Source organism: Diabrotica virgifera, chromosome 3, assembly GCF_917563875.1.
Source record: "Diabrotica virgifera virgifera chromosome 3, PGI_DIABVI_V3a".
NCBI classification, from domain to species: domain Eukaryota; kingdom Metazoa; phylum Arthropoda; class Insecta; order Coleoptera; family Chrysomelidae; genus Diabrotica; species Diabrotica virgifera.
The window spans coordinates 203074114-203093885 of record NC_065445.1 but is presented as its reverse complement, the minus strand read 5'-3'; the positions used below and the strand labels follow the sequence as shown (position 1 = coordinate 203093885).

Here is a 19772-nt window from a genome sequence, read left to right as displayed (position 1 = left end):
TTTTCAATATTCTTGCACCAGTTTGTAGGTACATGTATTGACATCGTTTGATATTAAGCCGGTAAAACAAAAATTTTACGTGCTTGGCATTATACGGGGTGAATGGAAGCGTTGTATTTTCTCCTAACTTTAAAACATTGTGTGGAAAAATGGAAAAGCTGATTTTGTTTCATAGTCCTGTCATAACATCTCGGAGGCATCACTAAATTTTTTTTATTAATTATCCGAATATCTCTTTTCTTGTAAGAACTGTACCATTTTTTGTAAATTAAAACACTGATTGCCTCATAAAATAGAGGTTGGATTAATAAGATTAGAATGGCCCGCAGGCAGCCCAGATCTCAATCCTATTGAGTATTTATGGAATGAATTAAAAAAAGCTATTCGCCGTCATCCTAGGCTCCCAGAAATTTGGTACAGCTATGGCCCTGGTAGAGGAATATCGGGCTATTCCCCAGGCAAGGATAACACACCTTTATTCGATGCCAAACAGATTGCGAGCAGTCGTTGCCGCGAGAGGTGGACATACCCGCTATTGAATTGTTTTGTTTCGTTAATTTTAGTGCGTTTGATATTTTTAATTAAAAAGCCCTTGAAAGAAGTGTTTTTATTTACGGCTCTTACAAGAAAAGAGATATTCGGTAAAATTCAAAAAGCAAAACCTTAGTGATACCTCCTGGATACAAAAGGAGTATGAAAAAAAACTCCAATTTTTCCACAGAATTTTTTAAAGTTAGGAGAAAATACAACGGTTCCATTCACCCCCGTATAATGCCATCTAAGCAAAAATTTTTGTTATCGAAATAATAAAAAACGACACCAATACATGTACCTACAAATTAATGCAAGAATTTTGAAAATCGTAGTACAAATAAAGTTATAGATTGTCAAACTTAATCAAAAATTTTAGGTGGCGGAATTTTGTGCCGGTGAGTGTAGATTAGTGGTCGAATCTTGCATAATCTGCTCCCCTCGCCATATTTCCCAGAAATGCCAAAAACCTGAATTCAATTTCTAGTTAAAAATAACACATTTCATTTTTATATACAGTAAAACCTCCGTTAACCGAAACCTTTTTAACCGAAATATCGTTTAACCGAAACGGCTGACAGTAACAATAATTTCGTCAATAAAAAGTAAATTTTTATCGAAAAATGCAAACAATTTGATGTTAATTTGTCAATATTGCTTTCATACAACTAAAGAACGCAATTAAATATATGTACAACACATTACGAAATCACCTCTTGTATTTTTTAATACCAACTTTGACCAAGAATACAAAACTTACGTGCATAGAAATCGGCCCACCTAAAAATTTGGTCATTTTTGAAGTCTCGTATTTCCTAAACCTGTTGGTCGATTTAAGTGATTTTTTTAATATGTTATAGCCTTATTCTTCAACAATATCGCTGTAATAATATTATTGTTAAACAGGTAAGTGTTATTTTATACCGGGTGTAACAATGATAGTGTGTTTTTTCCTCAAAGTTCGGAACACCCTGTGGAATATTCTAGCGTATATAAAATATTGAAATTAAAACTCAACTGTAGCCTTAGGCTTTCTTAACATTTTGCTTTTTGATTCATTCGCTTATGTTAGATAATAAAAAGTTAGGTAGTTTAACAACTAGCAACGTTCTTCATCAATACAGGGTGTTTCTAAATAAGTGCGACAAACTTTAAGGGGTAATTCTGCATGAAAAAATAATGACCGTTAGGTTTATAATCACATGTTCGCAAATGCTTCGTTTCAGAAATACGGGATGTTGAATTTGTTCGTACAATTTGACGATTTATATATTGCTCTAAAAACGCATGAGATATACAAATTAAATTGGGTAGGTTTTAAGAGGTAATTATTGCGAATTTTTTGGCATACAGTTAAGAATTTTATATTCACCATTGGCGTGCATACGGGTAATACGACCCGTATGCACGCCAATGGTGAATATAAAATTCTTAATTTTATGTCAAATATGCGCAATAACTACCTATTAAAACCCACCAAATTTCATTTGCATATCTCAACCGGTTTTAGAGCAGTAATTAAATCGTCTGTTTGTAAAAAAAATTCATCATCGCATATCTCGAAAACGAAGCATTTGCGGACATATGTTTATAAATGAAACGGTCATTATTTTTCATGCAGAATTTCCCCTAAAAGTTTGTCGCACTTATTTAGAAACACCCTGTATTGATGAAGAACGTTGCTAGTTGTTAAAATACCTAACTTTTTTATTACCCAACATAAGCGCATGAATCAAAAAGCAAAATGTTAAGAAAACCTAAGGCTACAGTTGAGTTTTAATTTCAATATTTTATATACGCTAGAATATTCCACAGGGTGTTCCGAACTTTGAGGAAAAAACACACTATCATTGTTACACCCGGTATAAAATAACACTTACCTGTTTACCAATAATATTATAACAGTGATATTGTTGAAGAATAAGGCTATAACATATTAAAAAAATCACTTAAATCGGCCAACATGTTTAGGAAATACGTTACTTCAAAAATGACCAAATTTTTAGGTGGGCCGATTTCTATGCACGTAAATTTATGTAATTTGATATAAGAAGAATACAAAAAATAATGTTATTTTTAACCGAAATTCTTGTTATCCGAAACGGCCTCTCCCCCAATTATTTCGGTTAACGAAGATTTTACTGTATTCTAATATTCGACCAATATGTTTGGATGGGTGGTATATGTACTAGCCCCTTCCGTGTGCTAAGAACCAAGATTATTTTCATCTCTTGGATATTTGTATTTCCTTGTACATAGGTTTGAGAATTTTTGTTTGCTTTCAGTCGCTTTGTCCTCTCTGGACTCGCTTGGTAAAGAAAATGTATGTTGATTAGAATATGTAAGTCCACCTCACTGTTCACTACTGGCATTACTAATAACACTTGGACTTTCACAAAAATCAGTGCCATATCGGTTATTGTAATTTATCTTTATAACATTTTTGTCACATTTTGGTGAATAATATTGATCAAAATCACTCTCCGATTCTTTAAATGGCTCTTCATCGCTACTCTCTATTACTCTCATTGCTATTTTTTCCAATTCTTCTGTAGTTAACTTTTTCCAATGGCTACTTCGCGTAAAGCATAAAGGCTGATTTATGTTACACCGGGACGTGGACGGCACGGCGCGCAGTACAATAGAAATCGCACGTCCTCAGCCCTTCCTGGTCTCGCCCCGTTTCGTCGTAAGATAAATCAGCCAATGCTTTTCATATCGGATGCTCCTTCAACGTGCCCCGTCCCGTCCACGTTCCCGATGTAACATAAATCCGGCTTTACTTGCGCTTTTCACGTTCCATTGTCTTTTACTTATGAATAAATATCTAAATAAACCACTAATATTTAGCTAAACGGTACTATTCACTAAACACATGCTACAATAAAGTTTTTTACTGTCCACCCATATGAGTGTATGTACACTTTCCTTTAAAATTAACCTTTTTTGAGAACGCAGATTTCTGTTTAAACATTTTCTTTTTGGCTACACATTGGGTCAAAACCTAGTCATATTTTTCGATTGCGACCACAGGTATCTTCCTACTAATTTAATTTATAAATTATTGTTATATATCCAATTTGGTGAACATAAGCAAAAATTTGAGTTTTATTGTCCACCCATTTGGGTAGACATACACATTTTTAGTTTATGGAAAAAACGTATGGCACTTAACCTGACAAGTATGTTTATTTCCAAGACAATATGATATTCGATCGATTCTCGCATTCTCTCGGTAACTATTCGCCATCTTGTGACTCCCACTTCTCTTAAATCTTTAACACCGTCGATCTAACGAAGACGTGGTCTTCCTTGATGTCCTGTGCCTTCTGGTCTTCCCCAGTATAGTTTCTTCGCAAACCGCTTTGTTAGCATTTTTTTCCTGTGACCTGGTCATCTTAGCCTGGTTATCTTCATCTCCTCTATCGCATCAGGTTCTCCATACATCATGGCCACCTCGTTACTTCTATACCGCCGTATACCGTTCTTACGATTGTTTTTCTCCGATCTATGTAGCTGATCCTCACTCATCTTTGTACCACAGGTCTTACAAGTTTTCACCCCACGAGTATTACAGGTCTTACTACTACTGAATCTTATATTTTTTTAGCGTTTTTAATCTGTTAAATTTTAAGTTTTTTAATGTAATGCGAAGCATTTATTCGTGCCTGTTACCTTTGCACTTTTTCTGTTCTTAAATAATACAATACCAACTATTATCACTGATTTCAAGGCTTAAGTACTTCAATTAAACGCAAATATAATTGCCATTATTTAACTTGAGATAGATGATTCTGCCGCTTTGCCAGTTGTCGATAAATAGTGGTACATATCGCACCCTCAGTGCAAAACTGTGCAAAAGTCAAAAAATTTATGAAAATGAAGTAATCACGGCATTCGCTTATAAACATGCATATGCTTTTTCTCATGAGGATCTTTCAGTGCGTCACAGTTTTTCGATTTCTTTCTAACGCATTAAATTATATGTGACAGAAAAAAACGCACGTCGGTGATTACATTTTCTCGGTGACATTTATAACATTTATTCTAGTTGTCAATAAATGGCGCTATAATCGAAAAAATTATTTATTAATTATATAATATATCTACGAATATAATCTGTACAATTTATAAGACTATACAAATCAAAGAAAATACCATTTTATAAATGCAATAAACACAATTGATTTGTTTTATGCCAAATTGCAAATAAAATGTGACAACTGTCAGATTTAACTAAAATGTCATGTTAGAATAAATGTCATAAATGTGTATTATCACGGACTTACCTTTTTTTCTATAATTTGTGACGCACTGAAAAATGCTCATGAAAAGAAGCATATGCATATCTATCCCGTGTAAAACCTTAGTAACTTTCAAATGCTCAACCGGTTAAATATCTTAACTCTCACACCGACATTAGCACAGCGATAAAGGGACGAAAATAAACAAAATCGTCTTTATCTCGAAACTTACTTATTTTGACTTACAACAGTCTTGTACTGAGGGTACGATATGTAAAAAAAGAATGTGTGTGTACTTTGTACGCACGTAAGAAGTTATACTTCTATTATTATGATTTCAACGAAGTTAATATACTTAACAGGTTATTTGTATTTTATTTAAATATTAAACTAACTTCACCTACCACTTTTCAAAATTTTTTATTAAAACGATACCAAAAATATAAAAAAAAAGAATATGAATCGTCCGGGATTTGAACCCGGGACCTCTTGATCTCCGGTCACACGCTCTACCACTGAGCTATATACCTTTTGCTTTGACAGGTTACAAGATTTCTCATACATACTAACAAATTTAAGTGAAGTATACAAAAATACTTTAAAAATACTTACTATTATTATAAACTATCTTATTCCCGAGGAAGACAAATCCAAAGACACAAAAATTATAATAAATATATTTAATAAAAACACTAATTATATTCTTTCCACACCCTTTTTGTACTGATATATTGATACATACATAACTTAAAAGATTTAGCAACGAACTCCATGCTGTATGTGTGCGCATGCGCGCAGAATAATAAAAATTCACTCCCAATCGCGCCTAAAGAAGTATAACTTTAAAAATACTGCAGTTAGAACAATAATGTGAAAAATTGCCGCTGAAAAATTGTCAAAGCATTAACTAAATTTTGTGAAATTTTTTAATAAAATCAGTTGGTAGCGTTTTATGTATCAACGTTATTTATTTCCTGGTCTGGTTTTAGGGAAAGCAACAGGTAATTCAAAACTTATGGACAATGAAGATGTTGAGGGTAAAACCGAAAACACGTTGCTAATAGCGGACGAACTGGAAAGTTTGTTTAGTGGTGAACTGAATCCAGTTGCGCCGAAAGCACAGAGGAAAGTGCCTGTACCAGATGGGTAAGTATAAAAAAATAACTACTAAACTCAAACAACTGTCGTTGTAGATCATATTTCACTTGCCGTCAGTAAATTTATGAATCTAGTGGTAGGGGAGCCCAAGCGGGGATTTTTGCAGTTACTCGAGCGCGGCAGATTATTACATGGGGAGAAACCTTGTAACCTGAAAATGTACCTCTACCATATATTGGCTCTTAATGCAGGGGAGTTCGTTAAGGGAACGCCGAAAAAGAAATATATCCTTAGAAAATATCCTTACGAGGATATATTTAGCAAAATATATCCTCGAAATCGTCAGATTAAGACAAGGTAAGTTAAGTACATGCAAAACAGTGTATATTTCAAAAATCTGACGATTTGAGCGGGGCGTTAGGCAAAGTTTCACAAGAAAAAAGCGAATATTTCGCGAAATGAATGACATATATCAAAAAACTAAAAAATACGTACTCGATATTTTTCAAAAATCTATCGAATGATACCAAACAAGACTTCCCACGGAGAGGGGTTTAATATTTTAAATATATTTTATATATTATATTAATATATTTATAATATATTATATATTTTAAATAAATGAACATCACATCGAAAAACTGAAAAATACACTTTTTCATTATTTTTGAAAAATCTATCGAATGGCAATAAACACGACCCCGCGGAGGTGGGGTGGCGGGATACTTTAAAATCTTAAATGGGAGCCCCAATTTTTATTGCAGATTTGCCCCCATTTTTTCGAATTATGGATAGATGGCGCTATAATCTAAAAAAAAACGATTGTTGGAAATGGAAAATTAAATTAATGGAAAGTCCCCACTAAAATTGAAAACTTTACTTAACTTTTTTTGGTTTTAGGACCTACTCTTCACAACCCAATAGGTCACCATAATGCTTGAGTGACTGCACATTTAGCATACTTTGCTCCCCTACCATAACAATACAAGCGAGGTTCTATCTTGCTTTCTAATGGGGGTTTATAAGGGTTTTAGTCACATTACTGAGTTTCTTAGCCAATAATAAAAGGAAGCTGATTGGCTAGATCTCTACAATATTAAAGTTATCATCTTGCTGTAGAGATTGGAAACAATCTGCAATTTGTAAGGGATGCAAATTTTAGTTGAAGAAGTATTATAAGAAGATTGAATGCTGCTAATTTGAGATTTTAAAGACCCGCTACAGAACCTGAACATCTAGTAGCCAGGTCACTTTTTATGAATATAAAAATTGGAATTCATACAACTGGAGATACAGCAAATATCAATTAGGACCAAAATGACCTATCTTAGCGGCATTTGTTAAGTCTGGCGCGGCAATTAAACAGTAAAAAGAAGCAGGCAAATCAGTATGAATAAGCACTACCTAACTCTTAAGGGTATAGACTATAGACGCAAAATGTCGCCTGTCAAAATGTTCAATGTGTTTTAAATGTATTAATTTTTTTCGAATCCTGAGAAAACTAATAAATATTTTTGAAAAATTTAAACGCAGAATGAAAGATTACATTATTACTGATGGCCGAAAGTCCCTGAAAACTTCTATAATGTTTCTTTTAATAAGTTATAGGGGTGAAAATAAAAGAGAAAATTTAGTGTGATTTTCAGTTGCAAATATTTCATTAAAAAGAAACTTTTTATTTATTCTAAAGGACTTTCAGCCCTCGGTAATAACGTAATCTTTCATTTTGTGTTTAAATTTTTCAAAAATACTTATTAGTTTTATCAGGATTCGCCTTTCCCCTTAACAGTATCTAACACTCTACATATAAACCACCAAAGCTAGAAAATTACCGAGGGATCAACTTGTTATACTACCCTAAAACTTACTAAAATTTTGCAAGAACTAATGAATCAGAGGATAAGTTTAGCAGAAGAACAACAAGGTTTTCGTACTGGAAGATTTTGTACAGGTGCAATATTCGTCATAAAGCAAATTACTGAGAAATCACTAGAGTATAATAGACCAGCATTTCTATGTCTCATTGACTTGAAGAAAGCGTTTTACGGAGTAAGATTCAAAGATGTAATAAATCTTATATATAATAGAGAAGTTCCCCTAGATATCATAGAAACTAATGAAAACATCAACCGAAACAACAAAATGGAAGTCAGAATAGATGGACAACTTACAAAACCTATAAACATAGGCAGCGGAATAAGACAGGGGACTAATTGAGCCCTATGCTCTCCAATTTAATCATGGATGACATTATCAAAGGCAGAGGATACAGAATGAGAAACAAAGAAGTAAAAATACACTGTTACGCAATATTGATAGCCCAAGAGGAAGATAGTCTGCAAAGATTAGGCCACAGATTTACCATAAGAGCAAAATAATTCAATATGATAATTTCATCTCGGAAAACTAAAACAATAGGAATCAGTAAAGAACCAAGCAGATGTAAAATAGAAATTGATGGCATCAGTAGTCAACAAGTAATAGAATAGAATAGAAATATGCTTTATTGTCACTGAAAATTTTTACAATTTTATGGACAATACAGTCAAAAGAAAAATAATATCAATAACAAATAACAACTACAATTTCCTAAAATTAGATAAATCGTCAATATACAGTATATAAGATATAAAAGCAAAGACAAAAATCGTCAATATACAGTATATAAGATATAAAAGCAAAGACAAAAATCGTCAATATACAGTATGTAAGATATAAAAGCAAAGACAAAAACAATTTATTGCAAAATTTATATAAATTGCAAATTGAACAAACTTACAACAAATAAATAAATAAATAAAATACAACATTAGCAACTGACAAGTTTAAGCTACTGCGTATGAAACCCAATTTTCTTTGTTATTCATTAAGAAATTCTTCTATTGAGTAGTATGGTCTTTTAGATAGATAGGCTTTTGTCATTTTAACTTTGGGAAATATGTTATAGATTTCTTTACTAACTCAGTGGATGGGATCGGTAAATAAATATCAAAGATTGAATTTCTGGTGGAGTAAGGATGATTGGGCCTTGCTGGAAAGACATGAAGGTGTTTACGAATTAAACAAACCGTTTCTAGAATATATAAAGATGGAAGTGTTAAAATTCCGTGATCTCTGAAGTAACTTCTGCAATGTGTAGATCTTCTGAGGTCAAACAGATACCTTATTGCTCTTTTTTGCAATTTAAAAATAACATCAAATTGGGCAGCTGTACTAGAACCCCAAAAAGGAAGACCATATCGAAGATGGGACCCGAACAACGAAAAATATGTTATTTTAGAAGATGTTAAATTGAGTTCCCTTGAGACAGATCTTATTGCAAGCTGAGGCGAGTTTCTTACTTAACGAATCGATATGAAGGGACCATTTGAGGTTGCTGTCTAAAAAATACCAAGAAATTTTACAGAATCAACGGTACTGATCTGGCTGTTATTAAGAGGCAAAGGTTGAAGAGCTCCTTTATAGGATAATGCTACTGTTTTATCTACGTTAAAAGAGAGTAAATTAGAGTCAGACCAGGTCTTTATCGTCAGTAGATCGAAAGTTATAGTTTCATGAAGAGATGCAATAGATGGAAATAAAATACCTTGGAATTACACTGTCCAGCTACGGAGACCTGGACAAAGAAGTGAGAATGCCTTAATAACAAAAAGAATAAGTTTTCACTCTAATGGCATATAAAACAACATAATGCTATAATAGCATATATAGTGCGGTAAAGTTCCAACGAGAATGGTTCCCTTCATACTCCACACAGAGTAAATGTAAATCAAAAATGAATAACCATTTTCAATTTCATTGCAAAACGAAAACACAGCCGAACCATATTCTAGTCCAATCAGAGAGTGCTGCAAGCACCCCTACCGGTTTCGAAACTTATTAGTCTCTCATCAGGAGGCACATATGCTGCTCTCCCTGATCCAACCAAAACAAACCCCAGCGTGCAGTCCCGGATCGCAACGAACGAAATGGCATAGATGCGATTCGTTGCGATCCGGGACTGCACGCTGGGGTTTGTTTTGGTTGGATCAGGGAGAGCAGCATATGTGCCTCCTGATGAGAGACTAATAAGTTTCGAAACCGGTAGGGGTGCTTGCAGCACTCTCTGATTGGACTAGAATATGGTTCGGCTGTGTTTTCGTTTTGCAACGAAATTGAAAATGGTTATTCATTTTTGATTTACATTTACTCTGTGTGGAGTATGAAGGGAACCATTCTCGTTGGAACTTTACCGCGTTGAGCAGATGGGACGTGAATTGTAAATTGTAGAATTCCCTCATCTTCCTTAGTCTCAGCATCCGTATGGCTTGCAAATTGTAGAAGCCTCGGAGGTGTAACCAGAGAAGGTTCCCATTGTTTTCATTCTGGTGGGGTGTAGAATAGCATTATGTTGTTTTATATGCCAATAGAGTGAAAACTTATTCTTTTTGCTAGCAGTTGCCGCTAGGGCATCTATGCCATTTCGTTCGTTGCGATCCGGGACTGCACGCTGGGGTTTGTTTTGGTTGGATCAGGGAGAGCAGCATATGTGCCTCCTGATGAGAGACTAATAAGTTTCGAAACCGGTAGGGATGCTTGCAGCACTCTCTGATTGGACTAGAATATGATTCGGCTGTGTTTTCGTTTTGCAACGAAATTGAAAATGGTTATTCATTTTTGCCTTAATAACACTATATGGCGAAAACGACATTAACACTGAGATGAAATCAAGAATTTATAAAGACAGTGTAAGATCAATAATGACATATGCATCAGAAACAAGACCCGATACAGCACGACTAGTGGAAACGGCAGAAATGAGATGACTGAGAAGAATTACATGAAATACACTAAGAGATCGAAAAGGAGTTAAGACTTTAGAAGAAAATGTAACGTACAGTGTATAAACAAATGACAGTAAATAGAAAAAAAGAATGGAATAACCACATAAGTAAAATGGGGGAGACACGTGTGGTCTCCCCCATTCTGTTGTTGACAACCTTCCATAGAGGTATCAATCTGCCAATCAACAAGCAGAATTGCTTATAAAGAGGAAGAGAAGAATATTTGGTACCCGTGAGTTAACCTAAAATAGTATTGCGATTTATAGGTACTTGTCTAGATGTGCAGGTATCTACAAATCTCAGAAACACGCATAGTATTTATTACTATTTATTCTACCGTAGTATTAGCTTATAAGGTACGATCTACTAACGAATATGTATCAAAACAAAAAAATTAACACTCATTATTTTCTGTTTCTCGCCATCTACCAATCAATACGTCTCGAAACCAGGAGTCTAATTTTACATCACCATTTTCAGTTTAGATTTAGATGCCTGGATCAACGAACCTGTAGACGAATCGGAATCGGACAGTGAGCCTGAAATGGTAGAAAATCTATTTGTAAAATCAGAAAGAACTAGGCCATCTTACCAACCGGAGCCTACGGAAGAGGAAATGAAAAAGGTACATTCTTAAAACATTTCATAAAATCTATAGCATTAAAATGTCATCTTAAGGGGATCGGTACGTATTTTCGGCTGCAATGCTATTCAAATGGGGATTCATTTTTTTCGAATCCTGAGAAAACTAATAAGTATTTTTGAAAAATTTAAACGCAGAATGAAAGATTACGTTATTAGCGAGGGCCGAAAGTACCTGAGAACTTCTTTAATAAGTTACAGGGGTGAAAAACTAAGAGAAAATCTAGTGTGATTTTTAATTTCAAATATCTCATTCAAAAAAACTTTTAATTTATTCTAAGGGACTTTCGGCCCTCGGTAATTATTTAGTCTTTCATTCTGCGTTTAAAATTTTTAAAAGTATTTATTAGTTTTTTCAGGTTTCGAAAAAAATGGACATCATGTCCGTGGTGATATTTTCCAAATTGAACATTCGCTATCTTTGTCATACAACGTACTGAGTCAAATAGAATATGATGACAAGACAGTGTCAGTTTAAAATATTTGACATGGCATCACGAATATTTTGAGTTGTTGATTAAATAATATTGATAGTGTATTTGATAAATAATTGATTTAAGACGTGAACTTAATAATAAGTTATTTATTGTTTATTATTTATGGAAGATCCAAGCAGAGAATACATCAGGATATATTCTGTGATCCATGTATTTTTTTTTGTTAAATATGTTCAAAATTGTAAGCGTTCCATAGTAACAATATATTATTAAAAATCACTTTAACACTTTTTCTCTTTTCTCGATTGAGTACATATTAGTTTTTGTTGTAAACATATAAATTATTACAGGGACCGCAGACGTTCGGAAACAATTAGCGTCTCTTTGCAAAGACAATGACGTCGACTTTGCAAAGTAACAAGACACTTACTCAACACACACACTACACATTACTCCCCTGACTTAGTGATAAGTTATACAATTACGTGGCTAAAGGTTCTAGTTCTAAACCAAAGCCAGAATCAGAGAAAAAAAAAATTATTACAATCACTGAATACATAGTTAGTAAAAAAATTATCACATTTATTAACTGTATTAATAATTTGCAATTATATAAATAACAGTTATCCAAGAACATTCAAAAGCCATCTCTTTATTAATGATGACATTGTCAAGTAGAATGACATTCTAGTAATGTTTACATATCCATACCAGTGTGAATTTTACGACACGTAATTTGCCGTGTAAAGACAGAAAAAGTAGGGATAGCCGTAAAATATTTGCAAATTATGTACCGATGGCCTTAAGGCTACTTTTACTTTCTAAATTCGAAATAAAGACGATTTCTAAATATTTTTGAAGAAAAAACTTTTATCTTTATGACTATAATTTTTTTATACATTGTTAAAAAGATTTCGAAATATACAAAAAAAATTTGGCACCTTTAGTTGTTTTTCTTCACTGCGGGGGGAGTCTTTCAAAAATGCATTTTAATTTGGAAGACATTTTTCTGCCTTCCTGTAACAATTTTTTTTAAGTTCCAATGGGATTCAATTCGTGAGACTTAAAACTAATAAATAAACCTTTAAAAAGTTACTTTTTTTATGTTTTTATGACCTTACGCGGGTTTATAAAGAGTTGGATAAAACGCAAGGTCCCTATACCATAGGTTGTATGGTAACTTTGACATTGACAAATGAAATATTGTCATCGTGACGTCACCCAGACGATCAATTTTACGAATTGTTTGTAAACATAATAGGATACGTGGTTTGGAGGCTATATTTTGTTATTAAATATCGTTAGTGTTTTAATTTGTGTTTATATCTTCAGATATAATGTCTCTATAGACATCATTAAGTGTTTTTAGTATAACAACTTAAACCCAAAACTCTTTTACAAGAAGTGTTGTATACGTTGACGCCTAGCCCTATTTCTTTCGCATTTTCTTTAAGCTCCACATACAGTTCTGTAATATCTCTTGCGGTTCTTCACATCAAGTTTACATCATTTGTGTACGTTACAATCTGCTTAGACTTATTGAACAATATATCTAATTAAGTCTATATAGATAATAGATCTATTATATGTACCTAATTGTTTCATGGTTGCAGCCATCTGAAGATCGTTTGAATAAACAATTATAAAGTAAATGAATATATAAAATGGGGAAAATTCCCTTTATTGCACTGAAATTGTATTTTTTTTATAATTTACTGTTAATGTAAAACTTCACAAACTTATGTTAAACTTAAGGAAAAAACTACTAATTTTGGTAGGTACATAAATCTTTAGTTGAATCTCTTTTTCACCATGGTTTACATGTTAGAAGGAATTTATAATAATGTACTACATGCATTATCCCCAATTCAAAATGATTATATACCTACTCAAAATCATTTAAAAAAGTAAATTGTATTCAACCCATTATTAATATACCTAGGATATTTGAATGATTTAGTCCCATATATAAACACAAGAAAGAATCTACTTCTGCTTTAATTAAGTAGTAATGCTATTCTACTGCATATATTTAATTGCAATTATATTCTATGATTTTTGTAACTCTACAGGTATCTACCACATTTTTTAAAGAATATATTAAATAAATAGTCATTAAAAATCCAAACGTATTTTTTTTAAATATACATATATTTTTTCAATCCTTAAAAACATTCCTACTTTCCGAGTTAATTTCAATGACTGAAGTGAATGAATTTGAATGCAGCATTCTGGGTGACGTCACTCCCGCCATTAGATTCTCGACGCTGATTGGTGGAAAGTTACCATGCAACCTGTCTATTTATGAACCTTGGATAAAACGTCTGTTTTGGGGTGAATTTACCCCTGTACTAAAAAGATGGTAGTTTTTTTTAACTTTTTACAGGTTTATTTAGTAGTCATATAATATAAAAAAAAACAATTGGTTTACTGATATTGGTGTAGTTCGGGGTGAGTAATAGCCATTACATACGAGTAGAAGACGATCTTTTTCTACGATCTTTTTTATTTTAATTAGTAAAAAAAATATAATTATCAACTACTCGAGATTAAAATTATAATTTAAAAAAAATTTGTTTACCAGTAGTACACGGCCGAATAATTGGTTGCCCACTATTAGCAAATGCTGTCTTATGTATTGTAAAAAATATAACAAGAAATAGTCAATTCAAACTATATTCGTTTCCGAAAAATTTGTACCTACTGTTAATGTAATAAATTATAAATTCCAATAAACACAGCAAATACGCTAATGTCACTGTCATTGACAATGATAAACGTCAAAATTCATAGTAAACAAGGTATAAAAGTAAAAAATATATTTGTTACAGTAAAAAATCCTATAAAAATTTTTCGAAGTTAATTGTTGATATAAATTACAATAATTATTGTATTAAATAAACAAGTTTAAGTAATTTTATTTGCAGTTTATATACGACTAATATTAAAAGGAGCATGCACCACTTGAAGCTAACTTCAGTAATAAACTATTACTCAGGGGTAAAGTAATAGGTGTTATTATCTATTCAAAAGTAGTTAATAATGAGCATATTATTAAACGGTCGTAAAAAAAGTATTTTTATTGTAATTTTAACGAATAAAATGGTCATATTTATTGTTTTTCTCTAATCAGCGATTCCCGGTACATATTGGGTTCCTTCACTATCCAGTAAAAGCTGTAAATGGTTGATCAAATTTTTTTTTATAATTCTGCCCTCTTTTGATACCTCGTTGCTCCTTCTATTAGCGCAATACAAGCTTTGTCGATATTTTCCGACCAACTGGTTGTTATTTCTCCAATTTTTATTCCCCTAAGGTGCATCCCTGGACCACAAGAAGAACAAACGAGTCTATTCTTAGACAGCTGCACGTTACAAGTACTTTGAAACACTGTGACCGAAAAAATCACCTCTTACTTGGTTCATGTGGTGCGTGGAGATAATCTGGAGTAGCGTATATTGCAGGGGGTGGTGCAGGAGGTGAGAGTCTGGGGAAGCTACCAACAAGGCATGTGGACGAAATTATAAAAGAGGTCGAACCTTCACTAAATCTTTTCTTCAGAGTTGCAGAGGATAGAGGAAGATGGAGACTGTTTAACACGTTCGATCCGTATGTCGCTCATCGGCGACATTCGGTTTCCCTCTCCAGTGCGCATGTCGCCTATGAACGACACGGGCTCACTTACATTACAAAAATTATTTCAGGTTCTGGGAGAAGTACTTAAAAAATATACGCATCGAACGTGTTAAGAGAAATCATTGAAAATTCAAGATAGCTCGACGGCCGACTAAGAAGAAGGTGCATGTAATGAATCACTAGATTTTAATTTTTTGTCGAGGAACTGGGTAATTCAGAATTGTTTTTTGTAGTGTAAACTGATTAACTTGAAATTGCCTTTAATATTATGCTTATTTGGATTCGTCCTCTTACTTCGACATCCTTTTAAATGACCACCAGGTCCAGGCATTTCTTCCGATTTTCAAAATAATAAGTTTTTGATAAATTTCAATAATACACTAAGCATCAAAATTAACGCACCACCTTAAAAATGGGACATTTTTGATGTCTCGTATTTCCTAAACCTGTTGTCCGATTTGAGTGATTTTTTTAGTATATTATAGTTTTATTCTTCAAGAATATCGATGTAATAATATTATTGCTAAAGAGGTAAGTGTCATTGTATACCGGGTGTAACAATGATAGTGTGTTTTTTCCTCAAAGTTTGGAACACACTGTGGAATATTCTATCGTATATAAAATATTGAAATTAAAACTCAACTGTAGCCTTAGGCTTTCTTAACATTATGCTTTTTGATTCATTCGCTTATGTTGGATAATAAAAAAGTTAGGTACTTTAACAACTAACAATGTTATTCATCAATACAGGGTGTTTCTAAATAAATCCGACAAACTTTAAGGGGTAATTTTGCATGAAAAAATAATGACCCTTTGCTTTATAAACATATGTCCGCAAATGCTTTGTTTCCGAGATACGGGATGTTGAATTTTTTCTTACAAACTGACGATTTATTTATTTCTCTAAAACTGAATGAGATATGCAAACGAAATTTGGTAGGTTTTAAGAGGTAGTTATTGGGCATTTTTTGACATACAATTAAGAATTTTATATTCACCATTGGCGTGCATACGGGTATAAACATTTTAGATACATCCCGTATGCACGCCAATGGTGAATATAAAATGCTTAATTGTATGTCAAAAAATGCGCAATAACTACCTCTTAAAACCTACCAAATTTCATTTGTATATCTCAACCGGTTTTAGAGCAATAAATAAATCGTCAGTTTGTAAGAAAAAATTCGACATCCCGTATCTCGGAAACGAAGCATTTGTGGACATATTATGTTTATAAAGCAAACGATCATTATTTTTTCATTCAGAATTACCCCTTAAAGTTTGTCGCACTTATTTAGAAACACCCTGTATTGATGAATAACATGGCTAGTTGTTAAAGTACCTAACTTTTTTCTTATCTCACATAAGCGAATGAATCAAAAAGCAAAATGTTAAGAAAGCCTAAGGTTACAGTTAAGTATTAATTTCAATATTTTATATACGCTAGAATATTCCACAGGGTGTTCCAAACTTTGAGGAAAAAACACAGTATCATTGTTACACCCGGTATACAATAACACTTACCTGTTTAGCAATATTATTGTTACATCGATATTCTTGAAGAATAAAGCTATAATATACTAAAAAAATCAGTAAAATCATACAACAGGTTTACGAAATACGAGACATCAAAAATGTCCCATTTTTAAGGTGGTGCGTTAATTTTGATGCTTGGTGTATAAAGCACGTGCTTATTTTATAAGTTTTAGAACCAAACTATCGAGTTGTAAACAAACTAGTTACAGTTATAAGGTATCGTTATAATATAACTTCGTTTCTTTCGAATTTCTTAATACCCATAATTTTAAGACAATATTTCTATGACACTAAGGCTTTTATGTAAAAAAATATTTTTTTTTTATTTAGAAAGTAAAAGTCTCCCTTAAGCATCTCAAGATAATTTGCTACTGTCGAATCTTTTGGCACATTAAAGTATTATTTATTATTTTTAGAGTCGCGAAGCTAGAAAATACGAACAACAAAACAATCCTCACTATTTAAAGAGTAATGATTCCATCGAACGCAACGGAAACAGTAATGGTAATGAACATTTCGAAAGTATACCCATTGCCGAATTAAATCTCAATGTTCCGCTGAAGATGATAGGCCAGAAACGGTCTGATAAGTACCTTAAGGTTAGCAAAACGTCCAAAAAGAAGAAGACTAGTCGGAAGAAGAAACACAAGTCTGAAAGGTAAGGACAAATAATTAACATTTTAAAATATAAACTTTATTAATTAAGGGTTCTTAAATACACTGGGTTGCAAAAATAACCGGACACCTTAAAAATGGGTCATTTTTATGTTTCGAATTTCCTAAACCTGTTGTCCGATTTAGGTGATTTTTTAATATGTTATAGCCTTATTCTTTAACAATATCACTGTAATAATATTGTTGCTAAACAGGTAGATTTTCATTGTATACCGAGTGTACCAATGAAACTGTGTTTTTTTCTCAAACTTCGCATCACTCTGAGGAATGTTCTAGCATATATAAAATACTCAAATTAAAACCTAACTATAGCCTCATGTTTTCTCAACATTCTGTTTTTGGTTCATTCGCTATGTTGGATCATAAAAAAGTTAGGTACTTTAACAATTATCCATGTTTTTCATCAATACAGGGTGTTTTTAAATAAGTATGGCAAACTTCAAGGGATAATTCTGCATGAAAAAATATTGGCAGTTTGCTTTATAATCGTATGTCCGCAAACACTTCTTTTCCGAGATAGGGGGTGTTGAAATTTTTTCTCACAAACTGACGATTTATTTATTGCTTTAAAACCGGTAGAGATATGCAAATGAAATTTGGTGGATTTTAAGACGTAGTTATTTCACATTTTTTGACATACAATTAAGAATTTAATATTCACCTTTAATATCAAAAAATGTTCAATAACTACGTTTTAAAACCCACCAAATTTCATTTGCATATCTCAACCAGTTTTAAAGCAATAAATAAACTGTCAGTTTGTAAGAAAAACTTCAACACCCTATATTTCAGAAACGAAGCATTTGCGGACATAGGTTTATTAAGCACACTGTCATTATTTTTTATGTAGAATTACCCCTTGAAGTTTGCTATACTTATTTAAAGAAACACCCTGTATTGATAAAAAAACATGGCTAATTGTTAAAGTACCTAATTTTTTATGGTCCAACATAAGCGAATGAATAAAAAAACAGAATGTTGAGAAAACATGGGGCTATGGTTGGGTTTTAATTTGAGTATTTTATAAATGCTACACTAGGTTCGCTTTCAAGATGCAGTAGAAATAAACAAACGAAGACACGTTAAATGCTACTAGGAGCACACCCGAATAATAATTTACAATGTATAAACTTTGGAAATCATGATTTGGGATTTACAGTGTATATACATTGTAAATTATGATTCGGTTGTGCTCCTAGTGGCATTTAACGTGTCTTGGTTTGTTTATTTCTACTGCATCTTGAAAGCGAACCTAGCCTAGAACATTCCACAGGGTGATGCGAAGTTTGAGAAAAAAACACAGTTTCATTGGTACACCCGGTAAACAATGAAAATTTACCTGTTAAGCAACAATATTATTACAGCGATATTGTTAAATAATAAGGCTATAACATATTAAAAAATCACTTAAATCGGATGAAAGGTTTAGGAAATTCGAAACATCAAAAATGACCCATTTTTAAGGTGTCCGGTTAATTTTGCACACCAGTGTAAAATCGCAATAAATTTTCTTGTGTAAATCCTAAAAATGATGCATGCCAATTATTTATGGGGAAAATCCTATTATTAGGTCTGGATGCCGCGTATGAAAAAAAAGTTGATTAATAGCAAGCTAAAAATTTGTTAATAGCTTAAGGGTGTCTAGTCGGATAAACTTTGATATATGGGAACATTGGAACAGGGGTAGTTTTAACTGTGGAACAGGTTAAAAATTTGGAACGGTCACACCACGAAAACGGCACATTTATTTTGTCCGACAGAACAGACTTAAACTCTTCGAACAGAGATTAAACTCTCATGCAAAAATCAGACTGCTATTTATCACCAAATGGGCGTTTTAATGAGTGGAACATGTAGAATATGTCAAATGACAGGAATTATGACAGGTGATAAATAGCAGTCTGATTTTTGCATGAGAGTTTAATCTCTGTTCGGAGAGTTTAAGTCTGTTCTGTCGGACAAAATAAATGTGCCGTTTTCGTGGTGTGACCGTTCCAAATTTTTAACCTGTTCCACAGTTAAAACTGCCCCTGTTCCAGTGTTCCCATATATCAAAGTTTATCCGACTAGACACCCTTAAGCTATTAACAAATTTTCAGCTTGCTATTAATCAACTTTTTTTTCATACGCGGGATCCAGACCTATATGTA

General features: G+C 32.8%; 1 protein-coding gene across 2 annotated transcripts in view; it reads left to right on the top strand.

Annotated features, from left to right (window-relative positions):
- LOC114339188 (AP-3 complex subunit delta) overlaps positions 1 to 19772 on the top strand; it is a 164356-nt gene that overhangs the window by 104803 nt on the left and 39781 nt on the right. For both annotated transcript variants that reach the window (XM_050647191.1, XM_028289815.2), the window contains 3 exons: positions 5765 to 5921; positions 11177 to 11321; positions 17364 to 17605. In XM_050647191.1, the coding sequence (XP_050503148.1) occupies positions 5765 to 5921; positions 11177 to 11321; positions 17364 to 17605 (544 nt within the window). The remainder of the gene's footprint in view (positions 1 to 5764; positions 5922 to 11176; positions 11322 to 17363; positions 17606 to 19772) is intronic.